This window comes from Natator depressus, chromosome 1, assembly GCF_965152275.1.
Source record: "Natator depressus isolate rNatDep1 chromosome 1, rNatDep2.hap1, whole genome shotgun sequence".
Lineage (NCBI taxonomy): Eukaryota > Metazoa > Chordata > Testudines > Cheloniidae > Natator > Natator depressus.
In genome coordinates this window covers 207,380,276-207,396,320 of record NC_134234.1, presented here as the reverse complement: position 1 = coordinate 207,396,320, position 16,045 = coordinate 207,380,276, and the positions used below count along the sequence as shown (strand labels likewise).

General features: G+C 47.9%; 1 protein-coding gene across 1 annotated transcript in view; it reads left to right on the top strand.

Moving 5' to 3' along the window:
* ACRBP (acrosin binding protein) overlaps nt 1-16,045 on the top strand; it is a 53,149-nt gene that overhangs the window by 17,866 nt on the left and 19,238 nt on the right. Inside the window, exons 4-5 of the mRNA XM_074975496.1 lie at nt 10,932-11,055; nt 11,566-12,013. Of these exons, the coding sequence (XP_074831597.1) occupies nt 10,932-11,055; nt 11,566-12,013 (572 nt within the window). The remainder of the gene's footprint in view (nt 1-10,931; nt 11,056-11,565; nt 12,014-16,045) is intronic.

Genomic DNA, 16,045 nt, shown 5'->3' with positions numbered 1-16,045 from the left:
TGCAAGCATGGGTTCTGGTGCTGACTTCTCCGCCAGTTCCAGTCCTTGGGCTGGTTCTGGCTGGGTCCCAGGAACTGGATCTACAATCTCTGCCATAGACTCTGGTCTGGGGTTTGGTTCCACCACCTCTGGCTGGGTTCCCTGGCCTGTGGTATCAGGGGACACAGACCGGGTTCTTGTAGGAGGCTCAGGAATGGGGTTAGGTGTGGAGGCCTGTTTATCCTGGCTGCAGGTGACCATCCCTGCTCTTTTTGTTAGCCTCACATGGTTGGCAAAGTCTTCTCCCAGCAGCATGGGAATGGGATAATAGTCATAAAAGTCCATATTCCTGACCAGCCCTTGTACTGGACAGGAAATTCGGCTGTAGGGGCAAGTTAAAAGAGTTGGCCTTAAAGGGTTTCTCCATCACTTGGACCTCTGGGTCGATGAATTTGGGGTTCACCAGGGGTTGGTGAATAGCTGACACCTGTGCTTCAGTGTCTCTCCATGCCTCTTCAGTGTCTCTCCATGTCTCTTCCTCCCACCCATACTCACAGTTTCCCTTTGCTCTGGGGGTATTTGCAAGGCATCTGGGCCTGAAGGCTCTTGGTGGGACCTTGGGGTGATGAGTTGCAGTCGGCTGGTGCTCTTGGGGCAGTTGGCCTTCACATGTCCCAACTCATTACATTTGAAGCATCGCCCAGCTGACTGTGGGCTGGGGCGAATTGGGTGTTTGGAGACTAGGGTGGTAGGACGAGAGGGCATCTGAGGTTTCCCTGGCTGTGTGGAGGGCTCCTGCTTGAGAGGTGGGGCCTTGGGCTAACTCCAAAGGTGGGGTGTCATCTCAGGTTGCCCCTTCTGGTATCCCCACCAACTGCTACTCGCTTTCTTCTGCTCCGCCACCTCTAGCCATTTGGTTCCAATCTCCCCTGCCTCAGTTACAGTTTTGGGCTTCCCGTCTAGCATGTACCTTTCTATTTCCTCAGGAACACCCTCTAAGAACTGCTCCATTTGCATTCGGAGAGACAGATCTTCCAGAGATTCAACGCTTGCTCCTGATATTCAGGCATCCCAATTTATTGCAATGTGGTCGGCGTGTCGGGAAAATGCCATGTCTGGTTTCCACTTTAGGGCTCTGAACCGCTGACGGGCATGCTCGGGTGTTAATCCCATGCTAATTCTGGCCTTTCGTTTAAAAAGTTCGTACTCATTCATTTGTTGTTTAGGCATTTCAGCTGCCACCTCTGCTAAGGTGGAGAAGGCGGGTGGTGGTGGTCGGGGACTCTCTCCTCCGGGGGACTGAGTCATCTATCTGCCGCCCTGACCGGGAAAACCGAGAAGTCTGCTGCTTGCCAGAGGCTAAGATTCGCGATGTGACGGAGAGACTGCCGAGACTCATCAAGCCCTCGGATCGCTACCCCTTCCTGCTTCTCCACGTGGGCACCAATGATACTGCCAAGAATGACCTTGAGCGGATCACTGCAGACTACGTGGCTCTGGGAAGAAGGATAAAGGAGTTGGAGGCGCAAGTGGTGTTCTCGTCCATCCTCCCCGTGGAAGGAAAAGGCCAGGGCAGGGACCGTCGAATCGTGGAAGTCAACGAATGGCTACGCAGGTGGTGTCGGAGAGAAGGCTTTGGATTCTTTGACTATGGGATGGTGTTCCATGAAGGAGGAGTGCTGGGCAGAGACGGGCTCCATCTTACGAAGAGAGGGAAGAGCATCTTTGCCAGCAGGCTGGCTAACCTAGTGAGGAGGGCTTTAAACTAGGTTCACCGGGGGAAGGAGACCAAAGCCCTGAGGTAAGTGGGAAAGCGGGATACCGGGAGGAAGCACAGGCAGGAATGTCTGTGAGGGGAGGGCTCCTGCCTCATACTGGGAATGAGGGGCGATCAACAGGTTATCTCAAGTGCTTATATACGAATGCACAAAGCCTTGGAAACAAGCAGGGAGAACTGGAGGTCCTGGTGATGTCAAGGAACTATGACGTGATTGGAATAACAGAGACTTGGTGGGATAACTCACATGACTGGAGTACAGTCATGGATGGTTATAAACTGTTCAGGAAGGACAGGCAGGGCAGAAAAGGTGGGGGAGTAGCACTGTATGTAAGGGAGCAGTATGACTGCTCAGAGCTCCGGTACGAAACTGTGGAAAAACCTGAGTGTCTCTGGATTAAGTTTAGAAGTGTGTGCAACAAGAGTGATGTAGTGGTGGGAGTCTGCAATAGACCACCGGACCAGGGGGATGAGGTGGATGAGGCTTTCTTCCGGCAACTCATGGAAGCTACTAGATCGCATGCCCTGATTCTCATGGGTGACTTTAATTTTCCTGATATCTGCTGGGAGAGCAATACAGCGGTGCATAGACAATCCAGGAAGTTTTTGGAAAGCGTAGGGGACAATTTCCTGGCGCAAGTGCTAGGGGAGCCAACTAGGGGGGGTGCTTTTCTTGACCTGCTGCTCACAAACCGGGTAGAATTAGTGGGGGAAGCAAAAATGGATGGGAATCTGGGAGGCAGTGACCATGAGTTGGTTGAGTTCAGGATCCTGACGCAGGGAAGAAAGGTAAGCCGCAGGATACGGACCCTGGACTTCAGGAAAGCAGACTTCGACTCCCTCAGGGAACAGATGGCCAGGATCCCCTGGGGGACTAACATGAAGGGGAAGGGAGTCCAGGAGAGCTGGCTGTATTTCAGGGAATCCCTGTTGAGGTTACAGGGACAAACCATCCCGATGAGTCGAAAGAATAGTAAACATGGCAGGCGACCAGCTTGGCTTAATGGTGAAATCCTAGCGGATCTTAAACATAAAAAAGAAGCTTACAAGAAGTGGAAGGTTGGACATATGACCAGGGAAGAGTATAAAAATATTGCTCGGGCATGTAGGAAAGATATCAGGAGGGCCAAATCGCACCTGGAGCTGCAGCTAGCAAGAGATGTCAAGAGTAACAAAAAGCGTTTCTTCAGGTATGTTGGCAACAAGAAGAAAGCCAAGGAAAGTGTGGGCCCCTTACTGAATGAGGGAGGCAACCTAGTGACAGAGGATGTGGAAAAAGCTAATGTACTCAATGCTTTTTTTGCCTCTGTTTTCACTAACAAGGTCAGCTCCCAGACTGCTGCGCTGGGCATCACAAAATGGGGAAGAGATGGCCAGCCCTCTGTGGAGATAGAGGTGGTTAGGGACTATTTAGAAAAGCTGGACGTGCACAAGTCCATGGGGCCGGACGAGTTGCATCCGAGAGTGCTGAAGGAATTGGCGGCTGTGATTGCAGAGCCCTTGGCCATTATCTTTGAAAACTCGTGGCGAACGGGGGAAGTCCCGGATGACTGGAAAAAGGCTAATGTAGTGCCAATCTTTTAAAAAGGGAAGAAGGAGGATCCTGGGAACTACAGGCCAGTCAGCCTCACCTCAGTCCCTGGAAAAATCATGGAGCAGGTCCTCAAAGAATCAATCCTGAAGCACTTACATGAGAGGAAAGTGATCAGGAACAGTCAGCATGGATTCACCAAGGGAAGGTCATGCCTGACTAATCTAATCGCCTTTTATGATGAAATTACTGGTTCTGTGGATGAAGGGAAAGCAGTGGATGTATTGTTTCTTGACTTTAGCAAAGCTTTTGACACGGTCTCCCACAGTATTCTTGTCAGCAAGTTAAGGAAGTATGGGCTGGATGAATGCACTATAAGGTGGGTAGAAAGCTGGCTAGATTGTCGGGCTCAACGGGTAGTGATCAATGGCTCCGTGTCTAGTTGGCAGCCGGTGTCAAGTGGAGTGCCCCAGGGGTCGGTCCTGGGGCCGGTTTTGTTCAATATCTTCATAAATGATCTGGAGGATGGTGTGGATTGCACTCTCAGCAAATTTGCGGATGATACTAAACTGGGAGGAGTGGTAGATACGCTGGAGGGGAGGGATAGGATACAGAAGGACCTAGACAGATTGGAGGATTGGGCCAAAAGAAATCTGATGAGGTTCAATAAGGATAAGTGCAGGGTCCTACACTTAGGACAGAAGAATCCAATGCACCGCTACAGACTAGGGACCGAATGGCTAGGCAGCAGTTCTGCGGAAAAAGACCTAGGGGTGACAGTGGACGAGAAGCTGGATATGAGTCAGCAGTGTGCCCTTGTTGCCAAGAAGGCCAATGGCATTTTGGGATGTATAAGTAGGGGCATAGCGAGCAGATCGAGGGACGTGATCGTTCCCCTCTATTCGACACTGGTGAGGCCTCATCTGGAGTACTGTGTCCAGTTTTGGGCCCCACACTACAAGAAGGATGTGGATAAATTGGAGAGAGTCCAGCGAAGGGCAACAAAAATGATTAGGGGTCTAGAGCACATGACTTATGAGGAGAGGCTGAGGGAGCTGGGATTGTTTAGTCTGCAGAAGAGAAGAATGAGGGGGGATTTGATAGCTGCTTTCAACTACCTGAAAGGGGGTTCCAAAGAGGACGGCTCTAGACTGTTCTCAATGGTAGCAGATGACAGAACGAGGAGTAATGGTCTCAAGTTGCAATGGGGGAGGTTTAGATTGGATATTAGGAAAAACTTTTTCACTAAGAGGGTGGTGAAACACTGGAATGCGTTACCTAGGGAGGTGGTAGAATCTCCTTCCTTTGAGGTTTTTAAGGTCAGGCTTGACAAAGCCCTGGCTGGGATGATTTAACTGGGAATTGGTCCTGCTTCGAGCAGGGGGTTGGACTAGATGACCTTCTGGGGTTCCTTCCAACCCTGATATTCTATGATTCTATGATTCTAAGGGTCCACTGAGTTGTGGCCTCAGCTCCACCATATACTGGTTTGGAGGGATGTTGTACCCAAGGCAGGCCCTTTCAAAATTTTCTAAGAAGGCCTCTGTATCATCGCCTACCTTGTATGTGGGGAATTTTTTGGAATAGGGAGCGGTACCTGGAGGAGGACTGTTAGGGCGACCTGGTTGACCCAGCTTAGCCTTTTCCAGCTCCAAGTGCTTTAGCTCCACTTCTGCCTTCAAGCGCTTCGCCTCTCTCCTCTCTTCTGCCTCCAAGCACTTCAGCCACACCATCACCGGTTCATTCACCTGCACATCCACCAATGTAAGTACGCCATCATGTGCCAACAATGCCCCTCTGCTATGTACATCGGCCAAACTGGACAGTCCCTACATAAAAGGATAAATGGACACAAATCAGATATTAGGAATGGCAATATACAAAAACCTGTAGGAGAACACTTCAACCTCGCTGGACACACATTAGCAGATTTAAAGGTAGCCATCCTGCAGCAAAAAAACTTCAGGACCAGACTTCAAAGAGAAACTGCTGAGCTTCATTTGCAAATTTGATACTATCAGCTCAGGATTAAACAAAGACTGTGAATGGCCGGCCAACGACAAAAGCAGTTTCTCCTCCCTTGGTGTTCACACCTCAACTGCTAGAAGAGGGCCTCATCCTCCCTGACTGAACTAACTTCATTATCCATAGCCTGATTCTCGCTTGCATATTTATACCTGCCTCTGGAAATTTCCACTACATGCATCCGACGAAGTGGGTATTCACCCATGAAAGCTTATGCTCCAATACGTCTGTTAGTTTATAAGGTGCCACAGGACTCTTTGCCACTTTTACAGATCCAGACTGACATGGCTACCCCTCTGATACTTGACATCTGAAGGAAGAAATTCCTGTCTTCCGCAGTTAGGATTCGGTCTGGGTCAAGGGCATCCCTCCATCCTGGCACTGGGATCTTGGATTGGGGAGGGCTGACCCTTCCCTCCTGGGAAATCCCTGGTCCCCCATCCCCTCCCTGCATTTCTGTCATGGAACTGAATGTCTGGGCTTGATCTGGGTCTGTCTTCTCCATGGTGTGCTGCTCTGGGAAGACTGGTTGCTCTAGGGTTTCAGTGCCCGACTGCAACCTCATGCACAGGGCTGCCCTACTCTAGCCTAGCTATTTCATTGCCACAAAGCTAGAAAAAAAACCCTGCTTGTTGGACTCCCTGGCTTGGCAGGCAGAACCCTTTGCTGGCCTGTTCCCCCTCAGGCAGCAAAGAAAAGAAAAGTAAGAAAAAAAACCTCCCTGGCTTTGCTGGCTGCCAAAAGGAAAATGTATCCTTTTAAAATCCTGAGATCCGTGCTTCTGGTTCAAAATGATCCCACCACTACCACCATGTCAAGGCTGATTCCCCACTCTGGCACTTGGAGTGCCGAAGGTGGTGGTCTGCAAGGATTCTAAAAATTAATACTGGCCACTCCAGGCTTGTATTAAACTCCCAAGGTTACAAGGTTCTCTGACCTTGGATTGGTAGATGCTGCCACCACCCACGTGCAAAACCCCTTTCAGAACCCAGGAAGGCGCACTTGGGAATTCCTTTTTGTGGGGTACCCTCCAGCCCTTTCACGCCCCCCTCTGGGGAAGAGTTAAGAAGAAAAACAAAGGAAATTAGCTGTTGCCACCAGCTAATTAAACAACATGTGCACAAACCTCTTAGGATACAAAATCCAATTCTGTTCTTAAAAAAGGTAAATTTTATTAATTTAAAAAAAAAAGAAAATACATCTGGGATTTAGGCTTTTTCTAGATTAAAAAAAACAATTACAAGGATTAAGCATCAAGAATAGCTCTCTTGATGTCCATTTTAAAGGTTACAAGCAAAACAGAGGAATTAGCACAGAGGAATCATAGAATTATAGAAGATTAGGGTTGGAAGAGACCTCAGGAAGTCATCTAGTCCACCCCCCTACTCAAAGCAGGACCAACAGAATCCACAAACCATAAAGAAATAAAAGGAATAAACCTAATCACGTCTTCCTAAACATTTCCTGATCTACTTACATATCTGGAGTTTTAGATGAGTAGTTTCTAGGTATGATACTGATAATTTTTCATACCTGGCCTAAACTTCTCATAGCATAACTGCTCCCTGTCTGCCTCTCCCCCGAACAACAACAGACAGACAAAAGGGGAGTCTTGTTTCCATTTTAAAAAGTTCTAGCCTTCCCATTGGCTCTTTTGGCCAGGTGTCCACTCTCTTCCTTTTACCTATGCATAGCAGTGAGACTTTTTAATCCTTTACAGGTAGAGCAATTAGAGAACAGCTACTGAGAGGGATTTCATAGCTACTGGCTGGCTGGGTGTCCATAAAAGGGAGCTCCTCTTCCCCCCACCACCCGCCCTTCATTTATCACAGTGAATGGGAGGGTGTTCATTTATTGCAGTGGATGGGAGGGTGTTCAAAGCGGAATAGTGCACTTGAGGGGAGGAGTTTCAAGGGCATTATTATTGTATTGGAAAGGAGGGTTTTCAAGGTGATTATCACAGTGGAGATGAGGGATTTGGGGGGATTTTCATAGTGGAGGGGTAGGGGTTGTGGAGATTATAGAAGTGAAGGTTTGGGGTTTCAAAAGGATTATTACAGAGGAGGGGAGGGGTTTGGGGGAGGATTAATGCAGTGGAGGGGATGGGATTCCAGGGGTTATGACAGTGAATGGGTTTTGGAAGAATTATCTCACAGGAAAGAAAGGTTTTCAAGGGGATTATTGCAATGTGGGGAGAAGTTTGGGACAGATTATTGTAGAGGAGGGGAAGGTTGTGGTTTCAGGGGAGATTATCGCAATGGAGGGGAGGGGTCTTCGGGGAATTATTTTAGTAGAGGGCAGGGGTTTCAATGGGATTGTCATAGTGGAAGGGAAGTGTGACAGGTTCCCCGGGGTGCAACCTGGAACGGGCATACCACTGAGCCCTTTGTCTCACCAACCTGGGCTCCCTCTCACACTGTGATGCTGTGACAAGCTGCAATCCTCTCCAGGTACTACACTTTAGGAACACAGCCATCCACAGGCAGGGACACCCAGCTGAGTTACATGAATATTTCTCCTAGCCCCACTCATGAACTAACAATAGAGAGGCTCCATCCAGTTCCCCCAGCTCCCAAGACTAGGACCCCAGAACTGTACCATCTTGCCCTGGTCAAGAGCCTGACCAGTATAAATTGATTAACCAGTCTGCCCCTTCTGCAAAGGAAACTGGACGTGCACCAGCTCTTGTTCCTGAGCAGATTCCCCAACCACTTCAAACAATGCACTGTTTTAGGTAAAATATAAAACAGATGTATTAACTTTAACTTTAGAAAGATAGATTTTAAGTGATTATAAGTGGCATGTATAGAGATCAAAGCTAAGAAATAAAAGTAAAACTGTAATCTGAGTTCTATAAACTGGACAGGAGTTGAATCAAGCAATGTCTCACCCTAATGGTATTATTCTTTAAGGCACAGGCTGGGATTCTCTTTTCCAGCCTGGGACCACCTCCCCAGTTCAGTCTTTGCTCTACAGACCTGTTTCTAGTTGTTGAGTTGTGTGGGGAGAGAGGCCAAGTCACTTCCCCTTTTATAGCTTCTTCCAGCTTGCTGGAAAGATCCTTTGCTATGATGTGAGTCAAACAGTCTCCAATGCCTACATGCTATCTTTGAGAAGTCTCCATTGTATACGGTACCTGGGATACTCCTTGTGAGTGTGTATTCCCCTTATGGACCATCATCAGTTTCTGGCTGCCCTATTGTTATACCTGAAAGGCTGGTTGTGGGTGTTTCCAACTTCATAACATATTTCAGTAACACACACACATAGCAAAACTTTATAATTCCACATACAATGCTAGTACATACAATCCAACAGGATATTAATGTTCAACGATCAAGACTTTCAAAATGATACCTCACAAGGCATACGCTGTACAAAACATATAATAATCAAATCACCATGGTAACTATGGGGGTGCCAGGATGTTGCTTTGAGGCACAGAGTGTCACAAGAGGGTCTTAACGTGGATTATTGCAGTGGAGGAGAGGGGTTTCAAGGGAATTATCATAGTGGAGGTGTGGGATTTCAGGGGGATTGTTGCAGTGGAGGTGGGTATTACAATGGTTCAGGGATGGATTATCTCAGTGGAGGGACGGGGTTTCAAAGGGTTATTGCAGTGAAGGAGAGATGGTGTGGTGGTGGTTATTGCATCAGAAGGGAAAGTGTGACATACCAGGGATACAATTCACACTACTGGGCAGCTTTGTCATCCCTGTCCCATAACCTGGGGTGCCCTTTACAATGCCTTGCTGCTGCAGCCTCCAACCTGGACTGCTCACAAACAGTCTCCAGCATGTAAGTCACTCCCAGCCATGTCTGTGTGTGTGCTGCAGCCAGCCTGCGAGACCTTGGCTTTTACCAGCCTTGGTTATACTGCAGGGTGACCCAAACACAGCCCTAGTCTTAGATTTCCCACTGGAGATGTATGTCCTGTACTGCCCAGTCCTCTCCTGGACAGTACAAATATATTAAGTCTGCTATTTCTTTAAGGGAATAATATGCACATAACTTGTTACCCCCAAATGGAGTTACCCAGACACTTCATCTTGAGCACACTGGATTAGATAAAACACTAGAACAAGTTTATTAACTACAAAGAGAGAGATTTTAAGTGAATACAAGGAAGGAGGAATAAAAGTCAGAACTGGTTACAAGTTCAAGAAAAATGAAGATAAAACACTTTCTAGTGTCTAGCTTAACAAACTATATTAGATTCAAAGCAAAGTTTTCTCACAACTTGCTTTCAGCAGTCTTACTGACAATCTCTTTAGGTCAGGACTTCCACCTCCACCCTTGAGTCCAATGGCTGCTTCCTTTGTCTCTTCAGGTGCAGTGAATGCAATAGGCAGGGAGAGAGTGGGGGTGCATTGGGATGTTTGTCCCTCCTTTTTATTGTTTCGGTCCCCCTCTTGAAAAACATTTCCAGCAGAGATCCAGGAGCCAAAAAGTCTGTGTGGGAGGATATTTCCTGCTGGTTTTTCCCCCCTGTTTAAACTTCTTTTGTTTCCCCTCTCTGCACGGTAACTCTGCTTACTGCTTAAATGCACATTAAGGCAAGCACACGTTCCTTCTTTTGCTTTGGGCAGACCTGACTTCTGCCTGGACAGGGCTGTGGGATTTGGAACATGGGTTAATAATATCATACAGGGAAATCTTATGACTTCACACAAAGTATTGCCACACATATTTTACCAGGACAATACTGACCAACAAATAATGAGTTTTTTCAAATGCTTCCTTACAAGGCATAGTTTGTTCAAAGGTTATTACTATAGTGTGTAGGGTGTGAATAGTCGAGGGTTGGGCTTGAGGGAGAGTGTCAGTGGAGGGAAGAGGATTCAGGGGGATTGTCACAGTGGAAGGGAGGCATTTCTTGGGGGATTATTGCAGTGGAGGGGAGCGGTTTGAGAGGTTATGGCAAGGGAGGGGTTTGGGAAGGATTATTGAATTGGAAAGGAGGGGTTTCAAGGGAATTATTGCGATGTAGGGGAGGGGTTTCTGGGGGGATTTTTCATAGTGGATGGTAGGGATTTGGGTGGATTATAAACTGGAGGGTTGACATTTTGGGGGAGAGTATTGCAGTGGAGGGGAAGGTGTTTTGGGGGATTTTCATAGGGGAGGGGAGGGATTATTGCAGGGGCAGGATTTCAGTGAGAGAACCACAGTGCAGGGGAGGGTTTTGCAGAGGGTTATAACAGTGGAGAGAAGAGGTTGGGAGGGTATTGCAATGTATGGGAGGGGTTTGGGCAGATTATAATTGTGAAGGGAAAATAATTGCAGTGGAGTGGCCGGGGTGTGGTGGTGATTAATGCAGTGGAAGGGAAGGTGTTCAGGGGCATTGTTGCACTAGAGGGGAGGGGTTTCAGAGAGGGATGTTACAGTTGAGGGGAGAAGTTTCCAGGGGTAGTTGTATTGAGTGGATTATCACAGTGGAGAGGAGGCATGTAGAGGGATTATTGCAGCAGAGGTGAGAGCATTTGTTGGGATAATCTCAAACGGGGATTACTGCAGTAGGGGGAAGGGGTCTCATTTGGGTGTAATGCAATGGAGGTGTGGGCTTCAGGGGGGATGGTTGCAGTGGGGTCTCTAGATTCAACTTCCTTGCCCCCTGTTCAGCGGATCCTGTGTCCTGAAATGGCTCCCCACAAAGAACCTCGTGCCCAAGGAGAGGTGTTTGATACCATGGGCTCTTGGGCAAAAAGCAACTGGTCTTCCCGTGCTGGGTCCACTAGCGAAACAGGTACCATGGTGCTGGGTGAATTCTGTATCCACTTCTGGTTCTTTCTCCACGTGCCCTTCTCATCCCCTCTCTTCCCCATGGCCCTCCCCTGCGTCCTGATTCTTTGAGAAGTTCTCTGCAGGGTTTGGGCCCGATGGGAGGGAAGGGAACATGTATGAATGCAGTGGGCCATGCAGGTGTGCATAGTGGAGCAGGCCAGCGTGTTACAAGGTGGGTGTAGGAGTGCACATCCCTGGCAGTGTGGGACAAGGGTTGTGTGTGTGCACAGTGTATGGACACATGGGTGGGCATGCACATATCACAAGGAAGTGTGTGCAGTTCAGCAGCCAGTGGGGATGTGAGAGTCTGTGCAAAGCTAAGGGAACATGAATCTGAAAGAGGCCCAGCTGGACAGGGTGTGTGAGCATGTGTACATGCAGTGTGTGTGTTTATTCATAGGGATACACTTCCAAGAAGTGAGGGTGAGGTTCAATCCCTTCTTCACTTGCTCTCTGTATGCTCTTCCCCCAGCACAGGGTCAGGCAGACCCCAGACCCATGAGTCAGGCTACCCGGCTGCATCCGGACATCCGTCTCCACTCCAATGTGAACACCATTCTGAAATATGCCTATGCTGTCTCAGGCCAGGAACCAGTGATCAGGAGGCACATCCCAAGCGTGCCAGCCCAGAGAAGTCTCGAGCCTGGAGTGGGCCCAGAGCTGGCAGGCCCCCTGCAAGTCCAGCCAGTCACAGCCACCCCTGAAACTTCCCCGTCAGTCATAAGACCCAGTAACAAGACTGGAAGGGCCGCAGAGCAGCACATGCAGAAGAGCATCCAGCAGCTGATCAACTCAGCTCTCTCCTTGGAGGGCTCTCCGGAGATGGAGACCACTCAGGTGCCCCCAGGCACTGCAGCAGATTGGAAGGGCTCATTCAGCAGTGCCCAGGAAGGGATCTCAGATACAAGCAGCAGTGGCAGGTAAGGTAAAAAAAACAGCTCACAAGTGGGTCAGGGCAGGTGTGACAGCTCAGCTGACCCCAAACATGCACACCCTGCACACACACACAGTGGGCATTTCTACACTGGAGCTAGTTGGTGTAATTTCCAGCACAGGTAGACAGACCCACACTAGCTGTGATTGAGTTCATGCCAACAGTAACAATGTAGATGCCATAAGTCGTGGCAGGGGCTCGCTACCTGAGTAGGTGCCTAGCATCACAGACAGCTACACTTGCACTGCCATGGCTTCACCCTATTGTTAGCATGCTAGCTTGATCAGAGCTAACATGGGTATGTCCCTCGAACTAGGAATTACACCTTCTAGTTCCAGAGTAGACACACTCAGCGAGCGCCTCACAGACACATGCACAAAGAGCTCCCCTCACCCCCCACAGTCATGTACGTGCACAGTGAGCTCCCCACGAACAGCCACATACACACAGTCATGGATGTGCACAATGAGCTCCCCACAAACATGCTCCCCCAGTCATGCACATGCATGGTGGGGTCCCCACAAACATCCACCCACACCCAGAGTGAGCTCCCTACAACCCCTTCCTGTGCAACACCCCCCCTCATTGTGCATGTGCACGGTGAGCTCCCCAGGCTCCCCCTCTCCCCACTGTCATGCATGTGTACGGTGAGCTTCCTCACACACACAGATCAGTTATTAAGTTCAATTCAATGAGACTTGATTGGCAGAACAAGCTATACAAGTGTGGTCAAAGTGTAAAAAAGAGAGAGTCTCCACAGATATCTGCCTGAGGCAGGTAAGATGCACTCAGAATGGGGCTACATGCTGTGTCTGAGGCTTGCTTCTGTGTGCGTTTGTTATTCCTGTTCATTCCTGATATAGTGACAGGTTGCTACATTGTGTGCTGCTATCTTTGCCATTTCTCCCCTTTTCTCCCTGGGTCAGGCCCAGTTTTTCCTTATCACTTTTTGACAAGAAGTCTGTTCTGATTCTTGACAATTTGTGGAAATATCTTTCTTGCATTTCCTCTTATTTGGGGCATTGGAGTGACAGGAGCCTCTCTGTCTCAATGGCTCCTCTCCCATTAGGTGCTCTGTCACTTCCTTTCTGGGTTTAGATTCTGCATTGCACCTCCCCATCTCCATAGCTGCCTTACGGTCACTTATTCTGTGTTTGGTGAGAGTCTGTATTTGTTTGCCACATTTCACAGGGGTGAGGTAGTCGGATCATATGATATTTCTCTACAGGGACCTGTAGCAGTCCAGCTTGTTCCTATTTGCTTTTCCTAGTGACTCATATGTTGGTATTTTAGGTGCTGGTTTAGTTGTTATGCTTATAAGAAGCACACAGAATCTTTTAAAAAGGGATAAGGCAATACGCCGCATTTATTGAGAGTACAATGTAAGCATTAAAATCAGGATATGCTTCCATACTCTCTCTCACACACACACACACACAGAGGTTCTGTGGCTGGATCTTATAGTTACCAATCCTTAGTGTTGCTCTGTCAGTTCCAGCAGCCAGCTGAAACTGCACACAAGGGAGGGGGAGCTGGGTCTCTGTCAAACGCGTTCGAAGCTCCAATGTTGATGAAGAACAAACCCAAAGTCCCATGGCAATACACCCTTCTTTTATAGTAATAAGTTCCCATATAAGTCTATGGACCTTGCTGTGTCACACCGGAGCTGTCAATCATGAGGTATTCAAGGTTGCTCTTAATTAGCATTATTTTGAGTTGTTACCAGGAGGATCCACAGCTGTTTCTTATCTCATCCTTTTGGCTCAACTCCTTATCTTGTCCTTGGGGTGTATGCCTTTGCTTTAGGGTTGTCAGTCTGCCATCCGGGTGATTCTGATAATAAAGTTGGTGCCTCTCAGACTCCTCTACTCCCCTCTTGACCATCTGGCCCAGCTGTCTTGTCTCAGTTAATTAGTATACCATACATTCTTCACTCACACACCAAACAGTAAATAAGGCAATAATTACAGGCATAAAATTTCTATCCTTCTAAGAACAATCATTAATACAACCAGCAAAGAATAAACTCAGAACAATTTCTTCTTACTAATTCAAGGCTACAATTTCTTCTACTAATTCAAAGCTAGCAAAATGGAGTATAAAAGTAAAATAAGCAGAATGGAGTACAATTTACTCAAGACAATTTCTTTTGGCCTACATAATATCTTGAATACTTTTCAGTTTTGACTAGACCCGTTTGCCCCACTGCTCAGGAAGCTGGGGTTGCTGAGCAAGGTGGGTGATGACACACACAAGTGGATTTTGTTTTCATTTGGATTTAATTTTGGATCCTCTAGTATTTTGTGGCTGAGGGAAGTTTTTCTGCTTTGGCTGAGGTCAATAACCATCTCTGTGTGTTGGTTAGTAGGGAGGTCAGATCAGTTCTACTCTGCGGCTGCTGTTGCCGGAGTTCCCATGCACATGCAGGATTTGTTTGCTGAGCTGCACATGTAAGGTTTCTACTGCAGTTTTATTTCAGTCACTGTAGTCAGCTATTAAAGTTGGGCCCCAGATTTCATTCCCAAATAGCAGAATGGGTTGGATTATACCATCGAACGTTACAGCAGTGATTTTATTGGTGTGTTATATCTACCTAGCAGTTTCTTCATGTCATAGAAAGCCTTTCTAGCCAATTAGAAGTTTCCTAATGCATGTATTACAAGACTAAGATATGTGTGACTTAGGGTCTGTCCAGTGATCATGTTTCTGTATAAAATATTACTTTGTTTTAGATGTTTTGGGACTGTATCTGAAATATCATGAATTGTTCTGAGTGAAATATCATGAGTTGACCTGTGGGGCCCATGTATTGCAGTAGGTTTATGGGAGGTATAAGTTTCTTAAGAGATCATCTTATATGACCAGGATTACGAGAGTGCTCCATGGCTGTGTATATGTAAATAGTTAAGGTGCCAGTAGATGGTGCTCAGGAATATGCAGCATTTGTTCCTGGAGCTTGTAGGACCAATAAGACTTCTTGCTATGCATTGCAAATGGCTTCTTCTGTGCCGCTCATTACAGCAGCTTTTCACATGGTGTCAGAAGTAAAATATTTTCACTACTTTAATTCTTTGTTGGGGACTGATCTGAGGCAATGAGGTCCAGATCCTCAAAGGTATTTAAGCTTCTAAATTAGAATCTTCTAAATTAGAAGCCTAAATAGTCATTACTTTTAAATGCTTGGGGTTGGCAATATTGTATATGAGAGGTATATTTTATAGATTCCAAGGCCAGAAGGGACCATTGTGATAATCTGGTATGGCCTCATGTATAAAACAGGCCAGAGAACTACCCCTAAATAATTCCCAGAACACATATTTTAGAAAATTGTCCAATCTGGATTTTAAAATTGTCTGTGATTAAGGCTACAATTTTCTCAAGGACGTCGCAGAATTCACAGAATCTGTGACTTCCAGAGACCTCTGTGACTTCAGCCTGTGGTGGCCAGGAGCTGCAGGGTCACCCCCCCCCCCCCGCCACCTGTGGTGGCTGGGAACTGTGGGGTACACCCACTGGCCCCGAGCTCCAAGCCACCATGGGCAGTGGGGGTACCCTGGAGCTCCTGGCTGCCATGAGTAGTGGAGGTGCCCCAGAGCTCTGAGCCACTGTGGGCAGTGGGGGTGCCCCAGAGCTCCAAGCCACTACGGGTGGCAGGGGTGCCATGAAGTTCCCAGCTAGCGTGGCGGCAGGGGCCCGCTGCAGTTCCTGGCTGCTCCAAGCCGGGGGTCGGCAGGGGACCCCAAAATCCAAGCCACCAGGAGTGGGGGAACCCTTCAGCTCTGAGCCAGGACTCCCCGGGGCCGGTGTGGGGACCCCGCAACTGCCCATTTTGTCATGCATATTTTTAGTAAAAGTCAGGGACAGGTCTTGGGCTTCCATGAATTTTTCTCTATTGCCCATGACCTGTCTGTGACTTTTACTAAAAATATGCGAGACAAAATCTTAGCTTTATCTGTGATGGAGAATCCACCAGGAGCTTTGGTAAATTGTTCCAGTGATTGATTACTCTCACTGTTAA